The sequence below is a fragment of the Spermophilus citellus genome (genome assembly GCF_964194105.1).
Source record: "Spermophilus citellus genome assembly, chromosome: 5".
Lineage (NCBI taxonomy): Eukaryota > Metazoa > Chordata > Mammalia > Rodentia > Sciuridae > Spermophilus > Spermophilus citellus.
The window spans coordinates 66280073-66305775 of record NC_138186.1 but is presented as its reverse complement, the minus strand read 5'-3'; the positions used below and the strand labels follow the sequence as shown (position 1 = coordinate 66305775).

At 42.4% G+C, this 25703-nt stretch overlaps 1 protein-coding gene across 1 annotated transcript; it reads right to left on the bottom strand.

Moving 5' to 3' along the window:
• Positions 1-25418, bottom strand: TFAP2B (transcription factor AP-2 beta). The gene is made up of 8 exons (XM_081296491.1): positions 25256-25418; positions 22130-22156; positions 20459-20917; positions 15764-15824; positions 8102-8321; positions 6103-6221; positions 3951-4092; positions 1-1129 (listed from the first exon to the last, which is right to left on the bottom strand). The coding sequence occupies exons 1-8, from the start codon at positions 25334-25336 to the stop codon at positions 829-831; spliced, it is 1410 nt and encodes a 469-aa protein (XP_081152617.1). The 5' UTR covers positions 25337-25418; the 3' UTR covers positions 1-828.
• Between the last annotated feature and the right edge of the window lie 285 nt (positions 25419-25703).

Sequence of the window (25703 nt, the reverse complement as noted above, 5' to 3'; positions counted from 1 at the left end):
ACTAGTAACATTTCTGAAAGGAACTGATGATGAGTCTGAATCAACTTTTTGGTCCGGATTTTCCTCAGGCGCGGAAAATCTACTCTGCCGGCCGGTACCAAAAGCTGCAGCCTCCGCCTGCATCTGGGCAGGCTGCCCGCCCCTCCCGCCCATGCCCTCCCTAGTTATGCAAACCGACAGGGAGTTGGGCACCCGAGAGTTAAGAACGCGGGGTGGGGCTGGGGTATTAAAGGGACTGAAACAACGCAAAAGGGTTAATCACACTCATTTCCATCCCAGAAAATTCCCGTAACAGTGTGAGGAAGGGAGGGCAACGTAGAAAAGGGTGACTGGGAGAAGGATCAGGTGAGATGGAGGGCGGGGACTGCAAGTTTCCTTAAAAAAAAAAAATTAAAAATTAAAAAGTTCGTGCGTCCCAGTCAACCAGCTCTCAAAGCTCTGACACCAACGTTTCTCCGATTTTCTTCCAATAAGTTAGCGTTTCTCGTGTTTAGTCTTATGTTTATTTTCCAAAGGGAGGGGGTGTAAAATCATAGTTTTATTATCAGTATTACTAAGCTCGAAAGAACCGAAGTGGAAAATCCGGACGGTTGTCTCCAAGTGTATATCTTGAAATTGACACTGAGAACCGATATTGTTGCTCCGTTGTACGCCTCAGTTTTTTTTTTTAGTTATTTAGCTTTCTTTTTTTTAATTTTGATTGTATGTGTATTCTACCTAATATAATTCTTCCATAGCCAATCCAATATTTTAAAGCTAAAATTAATTTTTTTGTTTTCCTTTTGTATTTAAAACATTTTTTCCTTCTTTTTTAATTTTTTTTTTTTTTCATTTCCTGTGTTTCTCCTCCTTGTCGCCAGTTTTACTACCTGGGCCTTCCCCAGACGTGTGCCTGTTAGTTGTGGTGTTGTTCAAGAACATCTTGTCCATGCCTTTGAGCGCCTCGGTGAGATAGTTCTGAAGGGCGGTGAGCGCCGCGCAAATGGCCGGGGCGCCGAAACCGTGCGTGATGAGGCTGAAGTGCGTGAGGCAGCTCTGGATGCCCGGTTCCAGGATGGGACTGGGCCGGCTGTTCCCTATCGGCGTCCGGTCTTGTGCCAGCAGATCCGTAAATTCTTTACAAAGTTGCCTGCAGAGGGGTGGGGGAGGAACAGAAAATCACCCTCAGTGTCGTTGTCATTGGCATTAGAAAGGAGACGCTCACACAAGCCCAGAGGCGTCCAGTCACCAAAGAGCGAGGCTAATGTGTGCGATTCCGCTCTGTTTCCTGTTCCAGTGCACTCCCTTGTTGAGCAGCTGGGACTGAAAGGAAAGCGGGGGTGAGGAGGTAATGCACCCCTTCCACCACCAAGCTTTGCCTCCCCCACTCCACACACACACTTTTTCAGTCTTTCTCCACTCCAGGACCGCACAGATTCTGCTGTGGGAAATTCTGTGTGCTTTAGCTTTGGATTTTGAATATTCAATACTTTTGAGCTTTTACCTGGTATTTCTTTTAAGCCATTTCCCCCTCCTCTCTCCTGCCTCTCCAACCTCTTGGTGATCAGGCACAAAAAGCCCTGAAAGATTTAGGCCCCTGGCCACAAGCCTGTCCCTGGCACTGAAGCAGATTGCTAGAGCCTTGCATGGCCCAGGGCAAGAAACTGTTTATTCTAGGAGAGAATGCTGATTTCATTCAAAGCACAAACTTGTTTACCTGCAGTATTTAAGGAACAGAATATTTTCTTCCCTCTTTTTAAAAATTGTTTGTTCCCTTTTCTTTTCTGCAAGTGTGGGCTACTAAAAATCTCTGTATAACAGGATTGTTGTCAATATAAAAGGATTCACACATAGTTTAAATAAAACCTAAAGGTAGACTAAGACACTAGGGAGAATAGATTTTTATTTGTTGAAGGTTTTTATTTCCTTAAGGCACCTACAATTTTGAAAAGTCTCCTAGTCTTAGAAATCCTGCGTGCCTAACTATAGATTGAGCTTATTTGAGAAATTTTTAATATAAGAGGTGGAAGGGAGGGTATTAGCCCTGAAGTCAAATGGCTTGGCTCTGCTGGCAGGCAGAAGCACAGCATCCCACAGGCCACAGCCTTTCACAGATTGCTTGACTTCTCTTGGCAACTTGCCTCCACCCAGCCTATGGGTCTGTGGGGGTCTCAAGAGAAACAAATCTACAGCAAATCTACTCCTAGACCCCCACTAGGATGACCTGAGAGATACACCTGACCTAGACAGTAGGTAAACAGGGCAGGCTATTGGGTTTGAAGGATCCTGAGGTATCATTTTCCCAGAGTGTTGTCACTTTTGCAGGTGACCTCCTATCTCATCCACTGGAAGTAGCTAAAACACTGGTTTTAGGCTGGTGGATAGAGAACACCCTCTGATGCCTCCATGGGAAATGTACCCATAACTCCTTATAACTAGGAAGAAATAGGTAACTCCTCCCTCCGGAGTGGAGCAGTTCTTAAGCCTGAGATTCCTTGGAATCACGTGTGGGGTTCAACTACAGGCTCCTAGTCCCCATCCAGTGATTCCAATTGGGGGAGGGGGTGGAAATAGGTCCATGCATACATAGCTTGGAAAAGATCCCTAGGTGAGTCCATGATGCCCCAGGTTAAAAAGCACCCTAGGCCTAAGAAAGCCACAAGATTTCAAGAGAGGAAGAGTCACAAACATCCCTTAGGGAAATAAGAGTCTTTTGTGGAATCCCATTTTCTGACTTGTATATTTTGGTTTGAGTTTTATTTTCCCCTAAAAGTGCCCTTCCTTAAAAAAAAAAAAAAATCAAGAACAACTCCCCCCACCCCCCCAAACACACACACACAACCAGACACCAGGCAAGGGGTAGCAGGGCAATCTACTGGCAAATATCTATACACTGTTGGTTGGTACATCAGAGAAAAACCTTATAAAAAAAGGGTGGGTGCCAAGTTTTGATCATCGGGAGAGATGGTTAAAGTCTTTCCTTAAGTTTGTACTCATTACCAAAGTGCCAAAAAGGAAATTCTGTACTGGGAAGAACAAATGCTTAGAGTCAAACATTTTAAATCTTCAAAGCCCCAAACCAGGGTCTGTAAGCAATTAAAGTTCTGGGACATTAATATTTTTTGACCCTGCGGAAAGGGGCAATCAAATTCCAATCACGTCTCAAAAACATCTGGACAAATTTGAGCAAATGATTTTTCAGCCTTCCATATATTTCTTTAAATTACGCTGTCAACGGAACAAACCGCGTCCTCGAGCACTAAATAAATGAGCGCCGCTGTTTAGGCCGCGCCTGCTAGAGAAACGTTCGGGCGCACGCAGCGCCGCCCACTGCAGGCCTGAGCTGGCCATAAAACACCGACAATATGACACCGAAGCCAAAGACAGGAGTAAATCAAATAAATAGAAAACCCACTGTAAAAGTTCAAATGAGCTCTAGACCTAAATTTAGCCAGAGATTTACTATTTTCCCCTCTGGAGTTGTAGTAAATTTTACAAGTCTGGAAGATGACAAACAGCAACGTTGGAAACGTAGTAATTAGAGCTGTGGGTAGAGATGGTTACACGTGGGTGACACATAGACACCCTGAGCAAGCACACATGGCTGTACGGGTATGACAGGGAGATAGATGTGAAACCCAGGGAGAAATATGCACCCAGGGATGCAGGGAAGAACTGAAAAAAGACCCAGCTGACAAAGGTCTGCCTGACATCCCCAGGCTTGTAGAAGAGAACTGTTAAAAGCCAGACTTGGATATAAAGAAGAGGACTGAGGAGAGAGAACTCATCAACTCTGTCCACCTGGTGGAGGCTGGGACAGCTTCCTAGCCAGCTACAGCTCACCACAGCCTCCAAGGAGCTCCTTTATGGCCCCATAGAGAAAGGTCTGCGCAGCTTCCTACTGCCTCTTCCCAAGCCGGTGGCCCAGCAGGGTAGAAGTCAACAGGATGGAAAGCTTTTGGGACACTCACTTGGTGGCCAGCAGCATGTTCTTTCGGGAGTGCAGGTCACTGGGGTCCGTGTGCTGCCGATTCAAATACTCAGAGACAGCTTTAGCAGGAAACTCTGTTTCGCAAATGTACCCAAAATCCCGAGCTAAATGAACAGCTTCTCCTGAAAAGATAGTAGCAGAGAATCAGCAGCCAGTTCCTAAACATCTCAAGGGCAGAAGCCACACCCTAGTCAACTGTTAGTATGGCCAGTAGAGGCCAAGTGTTAGGAGCAAAGGCAATCAAGAGACAGATGCCCAAAGCAAAGAGGATTCTCCAGTTGTAATGAAAGTTGAGAGTACAAACTTTACACTTGGCAATCTTTCCTGCTTTTCCTGAGCCAAATCCTAGGTAGACATTCCCTGAATAGCTATGGGGTCTCCTACTCATTTAGTCTTAAAAGAAAGGTATGTCAATAAATTCAAGAGCCACCTTCCAACTCAATCTATAGACAATTGGTTGAATATACAAGCCAGATCCCCCTCCCCTGCCTTCTTTCTAAAGCATCAGTCACACCTACTTTAAATAAAATTAAAGTTACCACCATCTCCTATAATTGTATTAGGAAAATTCCTTATTAAAAACTAATATGTATAAACAAATCCACGTGTGTAAATGTTCGCAAATATTAAAGAATATAGCCTTCAGGTTTCTTGCCTTCAGAGGTTTCCGTCATCATATATTCCAGCTTAAAGACTTTCTATTGCACACGGATACAAATAGAGAAAACCAGGATATCTAAAGTATTCCAGAGCTTGTAAGAAAGTCCCTTTCGAATAAGGCATTATTACCCTTTAAATCATAGCCTTAGGGGTTTAAGCAGGAAAGATCACAAACATGATCCCATAGCTACATTATTTTTAAGGAGCACGACTTACTTTTAATCATCATTATCATAATAACAACAAAGGACTTCAGGCATGGTGCTTACCAGGATTCAAACTGAAAACTGCCAACCAAGTACTGAAATTTCAATGGGATTTCCAGTTTCCTCCCTTCTTGAAAATCTCTGTCTTGGACAAAGGGTATTTGACTGTTTTTCAAAATGAAGATAGTGATACTAGCAATTCCCTGAAGGGCAAAATGTGAAACCCCCAGGCTAAGAGTCAACTGCTAATAAGTGTGGCTTGGAAATTTGGTGACTACTGCTTCTGGAGGGTTAGTCTGGGCCAAGCTACTTTGCCTTAAAGATGGCAAAGTGCAAGGCCTACAGCCTTGATGACTTTATGGTTGCTGTTTAAATATTCTAAGATTCTCTCCTCCAAAAATCAACTCACTACAGGAGTGTCATAAGATTTTATCAATAAAAAAATGGAGGAAAAAATGACCAAAAAGCTAGATTCTAGAGAAAAGTCTACTTCTTCCTCTGTTAAGATCATCTGGCTATATTTCCTGTTTTCCATCTCATAAATTCAAATGCAGATATTCTTGTTCTAGACTATGTAGATGATCATATACCATAATATCATACCATAAATATCATCCCCAAAGTAAACCTATGAGCAAATTAGAGTTGTCTTCTACACTTTTGGCTATTTACTTCTCAATTACCAAATCTACATGGAAGATCACACTGACTCTCCTCTGTGTTTTCTCAATGCCCCTTCCTAATTTTATCTTGGGCATCATTGGCTTTATTAAGCTATCAATATTTCAGTAAGTCCCAGGTGGTAAGCAAGAGATGGAGTCTTGGGAGTGACATGAAGTTTCAAATAACCTTTAGGGATCATGTATGCAATGTGTTTTCTAGCAGTGACAATTTAGAGGTATATCTGGAAAGAAGAAGGGCTATGGATTGCTGCATTCAGAGTTACTCTTGCAAGAGTTCATACAGAAGGTGTTTCAGACCCTGTGGCAACCAAGGAGATTCCTGCGGTGTCTTGGAGGCTGGATCTGATCACTCTTAAGAGCACAGGGACCTTTATATATATATGTCCCTTGGCCTCTCTGCAACTGCTGGTGCCCTCTAAATAAAAGGACCTTTGAACTTCTCTCAAGCAGCCGCTTGACATCCAACTCATAAGGGCACAACGATCGCAATGATTTCCAGTTAATCATGAAACATGTAAAATGTCAACCTCCAGTCGACAGTTAAGCTCAGTCACTTCTTGAAATGGCCACACATCTTGCTTACCTTCCACCAGGGAGGTGAGTAACGTGACATTTGCTGCTTTGCGCCTGCCCGCGGGTAAATTCAAACCGATTTTTTCTAGCCTTTCTCGCAAAGATCTCCCCCCATTTTTCGATTTGGCTCTGAAATTGCAAGAATTAACATTCTGATTAACCTCAGAGTGTTCCTGAAACAAAGTTTAGACTTAGCAATCTAAAGCCCAGTGGAGCTTGAAGAGGTTTTAACTTGAGGTTAGCACCCACCCCCTTCCTTTTGCTTATTTGCTGATAGTTTGCTGAGGTTTGCTTAATTTCTGCAATACAGAGCATTAAAAAAAAAGACTCCCTTTTCTCTCTTTTTTATCTTGTGAGGAAAAAATGATACCAGATGGGAATAATTAAGATGTAGGTTGTGGGTCCAGAGAAGGTAAAAATTGCACATGCGCGCGCGTGGGGGCACACACACACACACACACAGGTTCATTTATTGTCAAGGAGTCAGTGAGGAGAGCAGTTCAGGAGCAAGAGCAACCTTCCTGAGAAGTGCCAGGTGGTTCAGGAAGGCGAAGGCACAGTGAGCTCTCTGAGGAAGAGTCAAAAGTTTCAGTAAAACAAAGTTGTTTTAGGAGGAAGACTGATGTAAATAATGATGATGATCATTATAACAGAAAAAGTAACACTTTTCAGAGTTTGTTGTATGACAAGCACTTTATATTGTCTCTTTGAGCATCTGTTTCATACACACATTTGGGGGTGATGAAAACTTCCCCAGTCTGAAGGTCAAAGGACTCATTTTTGAAAATCGAACCAGAGCAAGAAATAAGAAAGTTCTTGGGTCTCTGGCCTTCCTTAATGTCTCCCGAGGCTTGTATGTGCTAAAGACTGGGCAAAAATAAAAGAAAAACCCCAGTCACCACGGACTGCCCCTTGATGTACTACTCACACAGTCACTTTACAAAAGAAAGGAACTGTCAACCCCTAAAATGGGCTCACTAGGAAGGTTTTGTCTCATTAAGCAGGCTTGGTGGCCCATACCTGTAATCCCAGCAACTCAGGAGGCTGAAGCGGGAAAATGGTAAATTAAAGGCCAGTTTCAGCAACTTAGTGAGGCCTTAACAATTTAGCAGGCTCCTGTCTCAATAAATAAATAAAATAAAATAATAAAAAAGGGTGGGGATCTAGCTCAGATAAGCGCCCCTGGGGTCAATCCCCAATATAGCGAAAGTTTTGTGTCATACAAAGTCACTTTCAAGTGGGTGACAGTGCCAAAGAGTTTAGGCACTAGCAAGGCCTTTAGGGAAGACTTTAAATCTTTAAGCCATCTATCTCTTCTATTTCTACAAGAAGGATTCAGTTTATGGGTTGGAATATTGGGAAGCCCCTAAATGGCGCAAGTTACAGTATGAATACGTCTAAAGTGGTTATTATTGACGGTGGAGTTATTAAAGTAAGGAGTCAAGAATCTCAGAGTTTTTTTTTTTTTTCAATCTGCGGAGCACAACGCATTAGTGGGCTGTAAAACGAAACGTAGCTGGTAGCTAACTGTATTTTACAACAAAACAGAAATATCAAGAGTATAGGGAAGGTATGAAGAGAGTTTCTTTATGAAACTTCCGTTTTACATCAGTGTGTTTGTGTAGGTTGTGTCTGTGTGTGTGTGTGGGGGGGTCATTCTCCTAATAGAGAGCACTCTGGAGGTCCTAGCGGCTAGGACAGGAGGGGGCGGAGCCAGGCTCCAGCAGGGAAAGTGGAAGGTTCCCTGGGCGGAAAACTCGGCGGGAGAGCGACGCTGCGCGTGCGCGGTGCGCCCCGAAGGTGGGGGCAGCGTGGTGGGGAGGGCGGCGGCGTGAATGCGCGCAACTAGGAGCACGTGGCGGCCAGAGCTCTCCGCACGCTCCACGCAGGGACTACACTCCGACCGCCCAGTTGCTAGGCAACCGCGTTGGCCTGCCCCGCGGTTTCACATGAGCCTTCTCTCCCACACCCCAATAGACACTGGTATTTTTTTTTTTTTTTTTTTTTACCTTCTGAGGACGCCGCCCAGGAGAGATGCATTGAGGCATTCAGGGGGGGAGAGCCGCCTCTGAACTTCTCCCACAGTTACTTTGTACTTTGAAGTTGAACTGAGGAGAGACAAGCGACCCGGGACAGAGCAAAACACCTCGCCGGTGTTGACAGACATGCCTCCCAAGAAGCCATCTTTATTCATCATTAGAGAAGTCACAGATTTGGGAGGAACCGGAACTAGAAAGAAAGAAAGAAAAAAAAATGCCATAAAGGTGACCGGGTTTCAATCCTGGTGACCGGTTGATAGAATGTGTCATTGCATGAGAACACACTGCATGAGAACACAGGTGAAACTCTGGGGGAGGAAATGTTTGTTCCAGTGGGGCTGCGGTGCATTCAGTGTGCTAGGAACAAACAGAAAAGCCCGTCTCTCCTTGTAAACTTACCCCCAAGTGTGTAGACACCTGACTCGCTTACCATAGCCCCGCTTACCACGTGTGTCAGGGAAAATACTCAACTCAGTGCTTGGATTTGGTGTGAAACGAAGCAGAACCTGTTCTGTCCAGTGCTAGTGGTGTGACTGTGGACACCTCACTAAACTTCTGTTTCCTCATCTGTCACCTGAGAATAATAATGCCTAATTCATTTGGCGCTAAAGCTGAAGGTATTATGACAATTCAATGATATAAAATGGTAATACCAATGGTCTTTATGGAAACTCCTTCCTCCTCTCTTATAGGTCCTAAATCAATGGTCATAACCAAGTAGAATCAGGAGAATGGATCTGTCAGATGCTATCCCCAAGAAAAGACAGGCAATTCCACTGAGCTGAGAAGTTAGGCCCCAAAGAGCTGCTCATCTCAAAAGTGGGCCCCATTTTTTCCTATATAATAACAGCCACAGATTCATTTAGAAATGAACCCAAATGCTCATCTCCAGTGAAAGCAATTCCAAAGTGACATGAATTTTGTTTACAAATTAAAGCACTGCTGGTGATTGTTTGAGGCACTTATGATTTACAACAGGTGCCCTGATCAATCAACCAATCACTGTAATTCATATGAGCAGCGGTCTTGCCTTGCCCCAGTTGTTTCATTTCGGCAAGTAATTGATAACAAACCGCACTCAAGGTATGTTTTATGCAGAAGTTAATAAGAGCTGACAGCTGGTTGCCACTGCTACGCTGGTGCATTCAGCCTCTCCAGCCTGTATTTCTGTTTAATTGTGTTTCATTGTCATCTGCACGTCAGGAAGAGGCTGAGCTCAGTGGGATTACAAAGTGGGGAATGAGGAGCAGTGAATAGCCAACCTCCCAGTTGCCTGAAAGTCTTGCCCTTTGGACTTCTACACTACTCCAGCCCATTTTCTTTTAGGAACCCCAGGAGCCACTGGGAAAGGGTTTTCTGATCTGCCCTACACCTTAGCTTCTTCCATTGGGATGTGAAACCCTAAAGGAAGATACAATACAAATCTTCATAATATTTTTGGTTCACTAGTTTAGGGAAGGTATTGAAACATGCATCTAGTATGAAAAAAAAAAGTTGTTTCCACTCTACCTTTTTGATAAAGCTCACCCTGTAACTCTGACAGGGTAAAAATATACATTTTTTATACCAGCTACAGTCTAGAACTCCATATATCAAACAAAATGTATAACTTCCCTTGTATGAAATACACTAATGAAGACAGTGTTTTTGTAACAGTGTATTCTTTCTACCACAGATTCCACTATTCAGACCTTCATGATTGTTTAGAGACTCCTAGAAATAGGCAGGTTCCATTTCTGTTATATACTATGAATTGCATTTGGCCTTTTACAAATACCTTGTGGAAAAGAGTTTTCCTATGGTGGGTAGATGAAAGCTCTGAATTGCTACTTCTTGGCAGACATATAAGATCTCTTGGTCTGTCCACAGTGCCCAAAACCTTGTTCCAGATGGATGAATGATGTTAGGTACCAGGGTGCATCTTCTGCCCTGTCACGGAGTAGTGGAAACACTACAAAGGGGACTTTCTTCTTTGTGAGTTCCCATATGTTCTCATTAGTGAATCTGCTTCTTGGTTGAGAGTGAAGCAACAAAAAGTCAAAGTGTATTTATCAGATTTGAATAAAATCTGAAATTAAAGTCGTTTAACATAGATGGATGTTTGAGCTGGAAACACCCTGCCATTAATTCTTCTACACAATATCCACATCTGTTTTAATCTTATTTTTCATAGCATTGATGATTCCTATATTTTGGATTCATATTTAAAGGTACTAGAAAAAATTGCAATTATGGGAATTAACATAAGTTAAAGCTGGAAAAAATTGACCCCCCAATATATATGATTCTTTGTAGTTTTAACATGATGAGAACTTTAAAAATAAATTTTATAAAAAGCTCACCTTTGATATTCAGCAACATTTTCATCCCTAAATATTACTTAGGATATTTTAACAACAAAGAAATCTTCACTAAACTGAAAACACGCAGTGCAATTTCTGCTTCTGCATTGGATAACCAAATATCTCCTGAACACTGGAACTGTACCTACTTCTTGAAGCCCCAGATGACAGATTTCTTGAAAAACCAAGACTTTAGAGACACTTTATAACCTGCCCTCTAATTTCACTATTGTTAATTGCCTGACTAACCTGACAAGACCAATTTCCTTTGGGGAATGTATATTACTCCCTCCCTTGAGCTATACCTCTCTGCATATATATTATCAGGTAAATACCCCTAATCCAGCCAGTTTCTATCACCATACTGCAGTCTTGGAGGAGCTTCTCCCTGCCCCCCTCCACACAAATTAAAATGTGAGCAAATATGATTAGATTATATTTCCATTTTCTGATTTAAGTTTACAAATTATATTCCTACACTCTACTCTGTATCCTCAGGTTCTAAACCTCTCTCCTATCCTGGCATACTATTGCTCCTCTGGGCTAGATTCTATACATTCCTTGTCACAATTTTCATCTACGTCCATAGTGCCACAATTTTCTACTTTCTTCTCCACTCTCACACCTGTGTACCTCAGCTGATTAACCCAGTATTCTATTATTTTTGCTCTTTTTCTTCTGCTTTTCTCCAGCTTATCAATAAACCCAGAGAGCAACAGGGCCCGGTTGATTTGTTAGTAATTATGAGCACACTGTTCCTGCTCACAGAACCTAGTGATGACTGAGATAGGTTTAAAGCGACAGCAGGAAATGGTAAGGAAATGGAGCATAGCAAAACTCAGCATGAAGCTTTAGGTTCTTTACATGTTTACAATTTTCTGTGCATACATTAAAAGTAGGGTTTTTCCCTCTTCAGTTCTCAGTTGGATGGCAAGGCCAACTTCTGGATTTTACACACACAAAAGTCATTCCCCTCCTTCTTCCTCTGCATTATGCTGGGAAGAAGAAAAAAATAAGGTTAAAAACAGCTCAGTGCTTCCTTAGAGTGACTACAGAGTTTTAAGATAGCGGAAAGTAAAATGATTATAGAGGAAATAATCTTCATTAGTGGACTATACAGAGCTAAAGTGTCAATGGGTTAGCTCTTAATCTCAAGTTTTTAAACAAGTATGAAATTATAGCTTTGAGAACTTTGTTTCTCAAGATCCACTGGTGGGAAGAAGAGAAGAAATTAACCTATTTTACAGATTGAAGGGTTGATTTGCTTTGAAAAGGGCTCTGACTTAGGTATGTAAACTACATTGGAAAGCAACCAAGAGGCTTAGCATTGGTTTATCATGGCCCCTAAAAGTGAAATAATTACTTCATGCCAGCAGAGAATCCTTTCTTCACATTTACATCACTACCCATCACCTGAGCACTAAATTTTACTCCACATGTATAGCACTTGTATAAATGTGAGCACTGAAATCATGGAAAGAAAAAGAAAAGAATTCTCCTGCCAAAAAAGCTGTAATATAAAAACCTACAAACATCCAGTGCTGGCAACATTTTGGGACAGAATCTATGAAGCTGAAAACTGAGTTGGGTCTCTTCACTTACTTGATGTGTAGAACCTTTAGACAGTAATTTTTCTTCTTTCTGTCTCTGTATTTGTGGGGTTTCCACACTTGGAGGGAGAGCACAAGAGTGTCTTACCTTTTCAGTTTTGAAATTCTAGGAACTCTGTTCCTCCCTGGGCGACTGAAATGTATCTCATTGTCTCTGTTTGATACACAGCTATTATGGGGATCCAAAGTCAGCCCCGGAAATGCAAACCTCTTTATTTGAGGGAAAATTCAAATCTTTAAGGGACTCTGACAGACTTTTGTGATTTTTTACCTTCTAGGCAAGAAGGAATAATCTCTAAAAACTCCATTGGAATTCAGATTTGGCAATTTCCCTTGTCCCTCCTCCCTAAGAAAATCCACAGGAATCAAAGTGTTTATGTGGGGAAGGGGCCAGAACTAACGGGAAAAATGGGATAGAATGGAGGTTGAACTGAAACTAACCAAACAGGATATCCCTAAGACCAATAAAAATGCCCCACAGTCACAGCATTTGAACCTTGGACTCCAGCCACACTAGCCTTTCCAAGAAATCTCCAGCATATTTTCTGCTGTGTAAGGTGTCAAAAAAATTCTGTTTCTCTACTAAAACTTTTTCTTAAAATGTAAGTAAGTCTTTTTTTAGTTAAGTTATATTATGGTGGCAATGATCATTTATATTAGCTGGGTACCCCACCCATTCCTAATCTTAATGGAACTGAGAGTTAAGAATGATTTTTTAATGTCTCGTTGGATTTTTAGACTGTTAATGTAGCGAATCCTTCTCATTATTACTTTATTGATTGCTCATTGACCAGCCCCCTTCAAATCGTATTAACCACCCTCTGCCGGTTTAGATTAGGAGAGTTTAAAAAGCACCTTTCATTACTCCCCCCCCCCCCCCAACTCCTGCCATGGAGTTGAGACTAGGCAGCTTAATGGGAGCTCTAATGGGGCAGCTAAGAGGAGAGGGGCCACGGTCCCTGCCGATTGCATTAATAGCTCAAAGGGGGCCAATACAGAAAATTAGCCGTAAACGAGCTCTGGAGATCTTCAAATGAAAGAGCCATTTATCACGCTGGCTACCTTCACTCCACTCGTTTGCTCTCTCTACTGGGAACAACTCATTTCCTCTTAACTAAATTACTTCAGAAATGTCAGCTAAGCCCAGATAGCAAACATAACAAGAGAGGGAGCCTATAATCTACCGGGTGATATCAACACAGGTTAAAAAAAAAAAAGACTGCTTAAATTTTAGTAGGTGTTTTGCCATAATTGGAATGAGAGAGAGAGACATAAAAATAGAGAAATACATCCTTTATGCCCAAGTCTTATGGCTTCATAAACAGGCAGAAACACTCAAACCCAGACCAGTTGCTGCCCTTTTATTAATGAGGTAGATTTTTTTTTAAAATCTAAAAGCCCATTAGAAAATAAATTAAACAACTAAGTCCCCTGCCAGTTGTTGAAATTTAGAATATTCAGTTCAGAAAACTTCCTCACCTTTTTTTTATACAATTAATCTTGTAGAGACATCCCTTACTCAGGTGAGTATGAGGAGGAGGGTAGGCAATATTAGAAGACCAGAGGGCAGGGAAGGGGCTAATGAATCCACAAGTTTATTTTAAGTGGCTCTGGTGAGTTAGAAAAATAAACAAACCACTTATTCCTATTTTGCCTATGGCTCTTCAAAGATAAAAAGTTATTAGGATATTTTCTTCAAGTAATAAAGCAAATATCTCAAATATCAAATAATGGAATTGACCTAACATTCACATTCATAACATTTCCCCTGAATCAATTAAAACAACTGGGTGCTACTTCAATGTTTTAAGTTGTACCTTTTTTTAATCTTTTGGGGGATATAAAAAGTACTCCAGTGTTTCCAAAAACATAACCAGCAACTTTAGTCAATATTTTCTTTTCTTATTCTTTTGTAGATAATCTTCTACATAAATATTCACATTTCCCTAAAAAACATATACAAGTGTGCAACCAAAGCATCATACATTTTAGAATATTTTCAGCTTCATTTTGTTAGGCAGCTATGTTTCAAATATTTTTATTGGCCTGATTATTAATAACATTTCTGATTGGTCATATGCTGGGCATGTCCCACTGCCAGCCAAATGATGTTGCTAGGATACAGAACCCTGAACTCAGTGGTTCTAACTTTCCATGAAAAGGGAGGGGGGAAATAAAAGAAAACAAAATGGAAAATTTAAAAAAAAAGGCAATGGAAAAACTCCTCCTTTAACCCACCCCAATCAACCAGCAATTAACCAAAAGAGAGGACCCAAGAGGAAATGGTAAAAGTGAGCTGTCAGCACAGTTGCAAGTGTAAGCACCAAAGCTGAATACCGTAGTGAACCCAAAAGCTGGCATTAAAAACTGAAATGATATTATCTAAACAACAAATAAAGAGATGCTTGGAGCAACACTGAAATAGCCACCACTACCCCCCCCCAAAAAAAAAAACACACACACACACACACATATTACTATTCTTCAGGATATCCATTCCCAAGCCAAATGGCATCATATCAAATATTGCTTCCTTTGCCTTCCTCTCAGAGCTATATAGTTATTACCTTTGTAAAAGAAAATAGAATACCTCCCCCTTATCCTGCAATCCTTCTATTTTCCCAATTTGACTGGATGGATTGATTACTTTCTAGAGCATCTCTCCTTTTAACTATTTTTGTGAATGTCAGATGACTCCAAGTAAATCATGAATGACTTGAAACTGGGGACTGTTAACATGAAGCATAAGGCAGGCTTTCTGGAGCATCGATAAGAAAGGGTTACAGTAGTTAAAACTGTTTCCAAATACCAGTTCCTGTGATAATTAAAGATTGCACTGTTTACACATTCAAACCTAAATTTGTGGCATGTGAGTGACATTCAGGCCTTTCGGCAGCCACACTAATCGCCAAGCATTCTCTCAGTGACTGTCAGAGAAGAGGGGAAAAAATTAAGCAGCTGCAATACGCCTGAAATGAGTTATTGTAATTACATTTAATTAGTTTAATTAGTTAATTATTTTGCTTACAGCTGTACAAGAGACTGCAAACATTTGTTAATATCACATGCCCTTTAACAGTATGGGGTGATTCCACAGTCACACTAAATCATGAGTGCATATGTAGGAAGATTTAGATACGTGCATAGGCTGTCTCAGCTTTTCAGGATGCGCATATTTAGCAACGCATTTGGCACAATTAAGAATAATAAGAAGAAACAACTAATAAAATACAGAGAACTGGGAACAAAATTACCACAAAAAAAAAAAATCAAAACAAAAACAAGGAGAAAAGAAGCTGCCTCAATGATGCAGAGTTTAGCTCAGCAAACTCCAGTTTTCGATGAAATAATTATAGTATATTCTTGAAACCAGTGTTTCCTAGCCAATTCCACAAACTATGATAGTTCAATTATTTAAGATAAATCTAGAAAGGCTACTGTATGTATTATGAGAAAAATAGCAATTGTATGTCCCTCTGTTTCTCTCATTGGGGTTTGTGTCTGTGGTTTTCACTCCTCCTGGCCACATTTCAAGGAAGAAGACTCCCTGAAATTGTACTATAATTCTGAACAAACATTTGTATTTTATAAAATATTGAGTTCCTCCAAAGTGAAAGCTCATCATAAAGACATTAAAGCATAGGAAAACTTTGCTTACTTTTGGGAGGAATATTCCATACCTTTTTTAATGACAGACTGGTCCAATAGATTCATGCCGCTGTTATTGGCATCTTCAACTGACTGTGAATATAAAAACATCACTATTCAAATTGACTGGATATTAAAGAATTGCACACATAAATCATGTCACTCTAAACTGGAATTTTTATATTTCCATTTATATTAATACACAAAGGGAGGTTTTATTATTATCATTATTACCTCCATATCGACATAGAAATGAAATTCACCAAATTATAAATTCTTCCAATGGAAGAAAAGGAAAAAGGAGACTATGAGAGACATCTGGGATGCAACATTGGTTATTATATAAAACATAGATATTACATAGACATGTAAACCTTTATATTATTTGCTCTTATGAAGTGTGAAAGTTTGGCAACAGCTGAAAGATTTTCACCAATATTAGTTAAAAGCAATTTCTGTTTTCCATTCTATCCCAGTGCATCTTAACCCCGAGGTATTTTACAAATACATAATAGTTTACATTATGGGATTTTAATTAAAGTCTGAGCAATTTGAAATGGAATGCAAACAGTAACACATAAGAACATGTTTGGAAGCCTCCAGGACCGCACACCCACGGCAGTCTATACATGTTCCTGTGAGCTGTAAGATTCTTGCTGCACAATGACAATCCCTGAAGGAGCCTGCACCATGTACTCCCCCCTCCCAACTCTGCTGATGCTGCTTCCCAGCATGTAGCACACCTGGTAGGAAGACAGTAACTACAGACACACATAAAGTGCAGGATCCTCCCAGTTAGCACCTAGGTAATCACAAGGAGCATTCATCTTCTGTGCCACAGTATTATCCCAGAAAAGGAAAGTTCCAACTCTGAGGATTGGCAGCACTTCTGAGGAAAAATAGTTGTTGGAGCAAGTTTCTTACTGTCAGGATGTACAGCAACTGAGTCTGGCTGTACATCCCAGTGTCCAAAAGTAGGTTTCCTCCCAAACCGCATACCAGTGAAAATAAATGCTTGATCGTTCTGAAATGTTCAACTAAGTTTGGACCAATTTGTCACCCACTCATAGAGAAGTATAAAGAAAAGGGCTTGGGAGTGAGGTGGTTTTTTTTTTTTTTTTTTTTCATAGCACCTCCCACCCACCTGCATCTCCAGACAGGGTGTGTATTCACCATAAGAAAGACTGATCATCGGGGGTCATTTATTTCTTTTCATTTTTAATGGTCACCTTTCTGCTTTTAGAAAGGTGAGGAAAATTGTTATTTTTCTGTAAGAACTGTTTTCCGTGTTGCAACATACCATGTGCAACTTAAGAAATAGTATGCTGTTAAAAAAAAAAAAAAAATTCGCATAACTTGTTCATAGCTCTTCAGGCGACCTGGCCACTCTGACTCGCATCCATACCCGTTTCCCCGCTTACTATGTGCACAGTGTCTACACTATCGATGGGTTCATACACGACAGAAACGCTCGCCTGTTCTGTGTGTGAGCAGACCCTCGTTTACACGGGCCTAGACCTGTGAGCCCCACACCTCACCCTCACGTTAGTACGTAAATATGTATATACGCCTCATCAGCGACGTGGGGTAGTTGTGGTAGTTAATGAGAAGGCTCTTGTCTGATTTTCTATCTAATTACGGCCGCCTGCTGGGTTTTTGTACAGGATATTCACGCAGCATGCTGGCGCTTAATCGTCACTGGGAGGATCGTAAAGATTTAATTAGGACTGCATGCGGAAGCGCAGAAAAACAACTCAGACTCGTAATTACTAGACTTCTTTAGTTAAAAGTGATACCAGGGGTTGCTTTAAGACACAAGGGTGTGTGTGTGTGTGTGTGTGTGTGTGTGTGTGTGTGTGTTGGGGGTTGACGTAACATCTTTTTATGTTTATGTTCATGGGTGGTAGAGGTGATTGAAGGGTAGAGAGCAAAGAAGTGAAGATGAAGGAGCGTACATGGCAACTGAACAAATCCAAAACTAAGTGTCATCTTGCTCCTTTTCTTTCTGTAGCCATTTTTCTTGAGTTTTTTTTTTAACACTACCCTCCCCACACACAATGGGTGAAATGTAGCATACCCAGAACCCAAACAGCGATTTGCTAGTTTAATAGCCCCAGTGAGTAAATTGAAATAGAAATTGACAGGGTTTTATAGTTTCATTTAAAAAAATATTAGAAGCATTTGGTTAATTAGCTCTCCTTCTCTTCTCTCACAGGGCGGTGGCCCTGCGTGTGTGACTTTGGGTCACACAACATCCCCCAACCCTGGACCCACAGGCCTGGGCAATACCCTCCAGGTCTGTCTGGTCTTTGGCTGGAAGTATCCATACCCCCTCCCCCCCACCCACACACACACACAGAGGCATGCACACACATAAACATCAGGCTTTTGAGATAGAACAAGTGACTCTGAGGTGCAGGCCAAGGAACTCTCTTGTCCCTTTTAAGTACTAGAGGAATACAGACCAGACTGGTGCAGTCAACCCATTCTGAAGGTAGCTTCAAGGAATATTGAAATCCAAATAGGCCTGTGGAACTTAAGCTCCCAAACTCCAGATCCCTAACTTGGAAGTGGAGCAGACAAATTGCAGTCTCGATTTGGGTGTCTGATCCTATGTACCCAGCCTCTTCTGTCTTTTTCACCTTCCCTGTGTTGTGCCAATCTCAGACAGGAGGTCTGTCATGGAGAATGAGATAGGGACCATCCCTGCACAGATTGTTTATTCCTTAGGACAAGCACTGGGTGTATTCCCTGCAATTTCTCTGCAATGAGAGCTGTCCTGAGAAGGTCCTGCAGGACACCTTGCAGGCCATGGACTGGGATGAAGCTGGAGAAGGAACAGGTAGGGAATCAGGTGGAGCAGAGAGCATAAGAGGACTCTTTTCTAAGCTTTCTCCACCTCTGCAGTCTCCATTCTAGACAGCAACAATGATCTGTTCACACAAACACTCTAAATCCTTTCCCATGCTTTGATAAGGATATTTTCTGAAATGCTCATGTATCTGACTCTGTTTTGCACTCACTCTTTATATTCTGAAAAATACTCAAAACACCTCCCAATTCTGGCCCTAAAAAAGTAACTCCAAAGAAATCTGCTCCCTCTTTAGAGGAAAAAAATTCAGTTGCCTGAGCCCAATCCCCTTGGCCAGCAGGGTGGAAGTAACATGGCTGGTGTTAGCACCACCAAGAGTAATGGTGATGAGTTGATCCACTTTCATTATTCAGCACTTTGAACCATACTCAGAAAGGTTAATTTAAAAACTTTTCCCCCTGAGACACACGTTACCCCAATGCATTAAAAAAAAAAAAAACTATGATATATTTCCTTTCTCATGTGATATTCCAAAATGAGCAATATCTCCAAACAGGGATAGTCAAGCTTGGTTAAATTAACAAACTATCACTCTTATTACAGTGGGTAAATCCAGCCATAAATCAGGTAATTTTTTTCTTAAATAATAAATAACCGAGTTTCTTTTAAAACAATAAGCCATCATAGACCATACAGAGACAGCATTTGTTGCTGTCACATTTTGTATTGTTTTCAACGAGGCAAAGAACTAATGGTATACCCTATTCTTTTTCCCTTTTCATTTTGCTCTGCTTCAGATGTAAGTATAAAATGATGTATAATATATACAACTATGCCAATGAGATCCAAGTGTCAATTAAATACCCTTCAGCTATATTTATCTTTTCTGTAGATTATTTAAATGGGGGAGGGGAACCTTCTCAGAATCACCCAGTTTTTAGGAATCAGTTCTTTGATGTTTCTTTGTTTAGTTTAACAAGTATTTGCAAATCAGTTTCCATTGTGTAGGTTGCATATGGAATGGTGAGTGGGGGAGTGTTTTGAGTCTTTTGTTTTAAGAAATAAACACGTGATACCCTTTCAACTGGGATATTGGCATTCGGGAGAGAAGAGTATTAATGGGAGAACAGGACCCAAGAGGAAGGTGGATTATATTGTGTCACAGTCATTTAATGGACCAAGAAGTGAAAAGAATCTCCAAAATGGTATCTGTCCTCATAGACTCCCAAACCAATTTGTGGCTTTCTGTGTCTGTCCCCTACAAATATTCAATCCTTGGATAAGGACTCTGAAATCTTATCTTGGGAAAGGACTCTGCACTTTGTGGGAAATTCAAAGCAAGACCTGGCTTAACCGAACAGCTCCTGACTTTCTTCCAATGTGAATTGTCATGCTTAGTTAAATCTTTGCAAATCCAGCAGGAACTTCTGGACCCTACAGAGAAGGATTCCTTGCACTTTCATGCTAGGCAGCCAGGTCTTCACCTTCACTGCTAAGTCAGTGGACAGGCCCACTATGGGGTGTGCATAGTGGTGTGATAGTGGGGGTGGGGTAAGTAGTGTGCCAAGCTTGCTCACACAAAGCAAGAAGAGAATTTGCAGGAGTTGGGCAGCTGAGGCAAGAGAAGAACATTAGTTTTTATTTTAATGATCCTAAACTATAAAAACTCATATATTTTGTCTGTTTCCTGATTTAAGTTCCAAGTGATTCTGGCTTTCACAAATAGACCTCCAGAAACTGCTGCTGTCTGTGTATATACATATACACGTGCATGGTTATATATGTCCTGTCCAGCTTGTCCTGTTCTAAAGATGAAAACAACTTCCTTCAAAGGAGACAAAGCTGCCCCTCCCCTGCTCTTACCCCCGTCCCGAGGCATTCGTTATTTATTATTGTCTTGTTTGTTTGTAATTACCTGGACGTCTTCCATACCCGGATGGCCGAGGCCGTGCAAGGAGAGGCTGTCACCCATGCCCGCATCCAGGCCGTGGTGAGCCGAATGAAGCAGCACGTCCGGCCGGCGGACCGAGTGGTAGTCCCTCCGAGGATCAAGGCCCGAGAGTTGGGGCAAGGCGGCCCGAGGCTGAGGCAGGAGAGAGCCGGCTTCCGAACCCACTTCTTGCCGCTGCCGTTGCCCCCAGGGGTGCTGCTGGGGTTGATGCAGTGGGTTCAGGGAGTAGGGGTCGTTGACGTGGGAGTAAGGATCCTGGCTCTGGTGGTAGGGGAGCGGCTGGTAGGGAGGCGGGAAGTAGGGCGGCTGGAAGTCCGATGACGGGGTGTGGGACAGCGGCGGGGCGCTTGAGTAAGGTCCTTGGGACACCGAGCCCAGCTGAGAGAGCCTCGAGCTGTGGCTCGGGACGCCATCGTGCCGGTCCTGGGAGCGAAGAGAGGAAGAGAGAGAGAAAGAGAAAGAAAGAAAAAAAAAAATACAAGGGACAAATGGAGAAGCCTGGCTACTCCTGTAAGCCTTCCAGGGACAGGGGAAGCAGGAGTCTGAAATTTGGACCCTAAGTTGACTCTGGGCCACATGATTTCAGCAATTCCAAATGGGAGGCTTTGGGGAGGAAAGAAAAGGAGGATCACCCACTAACCAACATTTGAGCCTTCTTTTGGGAGTGCAAAGCAGGCAGAGGGGTGAGAGTAAAGGAACTGTGTGAACATTAGTTAAATGTCTTAATTTAAAAAGTAGGAGACTTACATATATAGTGTTTGCTCTTCTGCATGTTTTAAGCTATTTTTTCCTAACTCTCCCAGAGATCCAAACATAACAAAATAGAAATTCAAATGTCTGTGCTGCTCCCCTGTTTAAAAACCAACTTCTGCCATCACTGGCAATGCAGCTGGCTGATCAGGAATCCCTTTCCCAACCTGGTGATTCCAAGACCTCTGAAGAATCTGCCTGATCTGAGTTCTCAATCACCCCTCCCTCCCCAGGAGGAATTAAATAACTTAAATACTGTTTGATTGAAACGGATCTCATTTGAAATCATATCCTAAGCCCATGCTAAATTAAGTTGAGTTGTGGTTTGCAGGAGTTATTTCTTAGCTTGCTTTTCTATATTGAATATTATTATACTTCAGGGTGTTAAAATGAAGAACCTGAAGTTGGGAGGGGGGAAAAACCCAGACAACTTATTCTTGTTTTTTGGTTTTTTTTTTTTTTTTTTTTTGGAGTGTAAACCAAGTGAAGGAGAAGGGGGAGGCGTATTGGGGGCACTTTAAGATTCTCCCTCTTCTTTGTGTTAATATCATGGTAAAGTCCCCATGATTCTTTTTGCAGAAAGGGCCACCTAAATTTCCAAACTGCAATGGCAAATAAAAAGTTTTTGGTTCAGCCTCCCCCCCTCCCAGCTGACTCATGGAGCTCAGACCGAGAACACACAATGCAGAGAGAAGCAGCTGCAGCCTCGTCCAATTATGGTGCTAAATTACCAAGCCAAAGGCGCTCAAAGGAAGACAGAGGGATAGAAAGTGATACACACACACACACACACACACACACACACACACACAGAGAGATGCAGAGACAGAGAGACAGTGAGAGGAAAGAGCATGCAATTCTGGTACAACGTGAATCCAAACTCACCATGGATGAATAGGTGTGGACTAACATCTGGAAAAAAAAGCCTGGTTACTGCTCAAAATCAAACAATGATTTTTTTTTTTTTTTAAATCAAGGAGTCCGGTAGAGAAGTAAACTGGACACAAGAGCGGAGCTTGAGGTGTTTCCAGGACAAGCCATCAAAAAAAAAAAAAAAAAAATACCCCCCTCCAACAAGATTCGCGATGCCTGTCACACACAGATAGAATCGTTCATCTGAGTCTTGCTGTGTTTTTGGCCTCTTTTCTTCTGCGGTTCTTCGGGGCTTGGGATTCAGTCCTCTTCCACCCGAAGCTGGGCTCAGACTGCTCCGGCGCCCCTTCCTCCCTCCGCTTGCCTACACCGCCTCATAATAATTGATATTCATGACTATTAATATTACACGAGTACTTTAAAGGGAGAATGGAGGACAAATGGAGCGTGAAGCAGCAGCGAGCGCAGAGCTCCCCTACTATTGTAAATGACGTTCATTCAGTGGAGAATTACTAGATGTAATCAGACGAGGGGGCTGGCAAAGGCAGACTGGGGAAAAAGTTTAGCAGGAAAGAGGCAGAACTTCAATTAACTGAGCCGGGACACGCGTAAGGCAGCCTCTGCTCCTTTGGACAAGCCAGTGAGGGAAAGCAGCACTGAGGGCTTGTTCAGAATGTAGGTATCCTTGTATAAGGAGAGAGACTTTCCTAATGGGAAGAAGTGATCGCCCTGGATGCTTTGTGTGAAGCAGATTAAAAACCAAAATAAAAAAGCATCGAATCCTCATTTGGAGGGAAGATAAAAGTAAATTGGTGGGCACAGTTATTTACGGTGACATTTGCAGACTTTCACTGAATGTGAAAGATTATGCTGAGTTTTTTTTTTTTTTTTTTTTTTTTTTTTTTAACAGAGGTAAGGATGGAGGCTTTTAATCCTTGGGCAGACTTTTCCTCTTTAGTGTTCGGATAGCCTGCAATTTTTACCTCCATTTAAAATATACACGATCAATCTTCAAGTATACTAAACTTATCCTTTCCAGGCAAAGCCAGGGGCAACAGAAAACCTTTTTGGATGTTTCAAGAACCCGTTCAACTGGCCTGACTGCCATTTCTGTTAAAGTTCAACCCTAGTCCAGACTTAAATAGGCTCCTTCCAACAAACGGAGGGTTCTCCTGGTTTTTGAGTATAAAATTTAGGCACCCAGGAACACCTTCGATATTCTTTCTCTCCTCCTCTCTTTTCTCCCTCCCCCTTTCTCTCTTCTCTTTCCCCCCTTCATGTCACCCCTCCCTCTTCCTCTCTCCCTCCCTTTTTCTTCTCTCCCTCCCTCCTTTCCCATTTAGCCTTTTATTTTTCATAATCAAAGAACGAGTGTTACTCTGATTACTTTAATCCCTCTGCCTATACCCAGAGCTATTTACACGGTGGCCCCAGCCCTGCCAATATCACGTCTACTTTGGGTGTTCATGGTTCTAATGCCCTCGACTTTACTATTATCCCGCCTGTTAAGGAAAGAAAAGGAGGCAGAACCGAAACAAACCCCACCAGGCGCAGAGGCGCGTCTCTTCGCTACAGTCAATACACAATCATAACGAGGAAAGGGAAAACCCAATCATCATTCAACAGAAAGAAGAATCTCTTTCTTTCTCTCTCTTCTCCCTCGCTCTGTCTCTCACAACACAACCCAAATTAGGATTTAGGGATGGCAGGAACTGAGGGACACTGGGCGCGGGCGCTGGGCTCTGCTCACGGGACGCTCGTCGGAGCCCCAGTCTTCTTGTTAGCCCTGGGCAAGGGGCTTCGGAAAGAAGCCGGCCGACGGCTTGGACGAGTCGCCCACTTTTAACATCCGCAAGGCGATTCCCGGCCGGTCTTTCAAGAGTCAAGCTGGAGCTGCAGGTTTCTTGCCCGGCCCTTTAGGAGCCTCTGCGTCCTGACACAAACGCTTGGTCCAACCGAGCTTTGCCCAGTTCCTGTTGCCTGGGAATGTGCTTCTCTTCTGCCCTCTTCTCTCCAACTTTTTCCTCTTTAAAATCTCCACTGCCTCGCTCGTCCGCTTCGACCTCCCCCACCCTTCCCTAACTCCGGTTGGCCGTTTCCTAAACGCCCTTTTGGAGGCTTTACTGCCTTGCTTCTTCCCTCATTCGACGTCTCCTCCGAGCTTTCGCTTCGGCCTTTTCCCTCGCTCCCAACTGGAGGTCTCCCAGGCTATTCCTCCCCCGAACAAGGTTCCGCGGGCCCGGCCTGCCGTCCCTCCCCGTCCCGCCTCGCGCCCTGCGTCCCGCCCGGACGCCCGCCTCTCCCGTTAGCCTTGGAGCTTCGCGGTCACCGCGTCAATCCTAGCCCGAGATGGAAAAGGGCATGGGTGAGCGCGGTCGGGCCCCGCGGAGGCATCAGGCTCCGGCTCTGCGGCGCGCAACTTCTCCAGCCCGAGAGGCGTTGCGCTAGCCTCGGAGGAGATAATCGAGTGCACAGAACCTGGCCAGAAGATTTCATTAAAAGTGCCCAAACATAGTGAATCTGCGATCTCTCTTTGGATCCACTGACCAGCAAATAAGCAAAACACAAGAAAACAAAACAAAACATAATAATAATAAATTGTCGGCTACGGCTCCTTATACTGTGATCTATCCATCCATGTATCCGTCTGTTTTATCTCTGCCCCTCTAATTTTCAGTCCTGCACTTGCATCTGCTTGTTACAATTTCAGAAATTTTATTGAAAATAAAAATTAAAAGCCTGAGTCTGTTATGAAAGAGGCTTGAAAACCCAATTCTCTCCCATACTCAAAACGAGAAGAGCGCCTGCCTTCACCTGAATCTGTTTTTCTCTGACAGTTTACCCACATCAAGTAGCACCACATTCCCCATCATAACCTAGGGGGAGGAGGAGAAGAGAGAAAAAGAAAAGAAAAAAATATAGCTCCTAAATTAAAGTTGCCAGATTTCAAACTTAAAAGTTCTTTTTCAGAATAGCGAAGTCTCCCAGAGTCAGTCTTTCTAAAAGTTAAAGAACGCTGAGAAAAGCAACCGGAAATCTACGAGTAAATCGCTTAAAAATATATATCAGTTGGGGTGTCAAGAAGCTCAAATTCTCTGTCTGCAAAGCTCTAAAATGCATCTGGGGGTGTCGGCTCACCTCATAGATATCCTCGTACTTGACATTCTCCACGAGCTTCCAGAGCATGATGGCAGCCTGGTCTCTAGGAGGTGAGTGCATTCATGTGAGGAGCAGATGTCTGGCTTCTCAGGACTCCGCTGTCTGTAATGATCCATCTATAATTGGAAATGGGGGATACACACCAAATCCGACGCTCCTCTCCCATCGCAACTTATATCTGTTGTCTCAAACAATAGGCTGAAGAAGTAAGCCTCAGCAGAAAGAAAAACACTATTGCACACACAGGAGTTAGATGCAACCCACAGACATATATATTATAAAAAATCATAAACACGCATTTACACTCAGATACCCACATTTAGTTATATAAGCACCTATGGGTCACACAGAGTCTACAGACACTAAATGTGCATTTAAAAGAGAAATAGTTATTCAGAGTGATTGATAAATACATTTTAAAACCTCT

Coding starts and splice junctions, on each gene's coding strand:
- TFAP2B (XM_081296491.1), bottom strand. CDS start 25,336: ATGCACTCACCTCCTAGAGACCAGGCTGCCATCATGCTCTGGAAGCTC. Junction 8,322..15,763: donor CCAGTCTGTCATTAAAAAAG/GTATGGAATATT, acceptor CTTTCTTTCTAG/TTCCGGTTCCTCCCAAATCT. Junction 1,130..3,950: donor AACATGCTGCTGGCCACCAA/GTGAGTGTCCCA, acceptor ACCCCTCTGCAG/GCAACTTTGTAAAGAATTTA.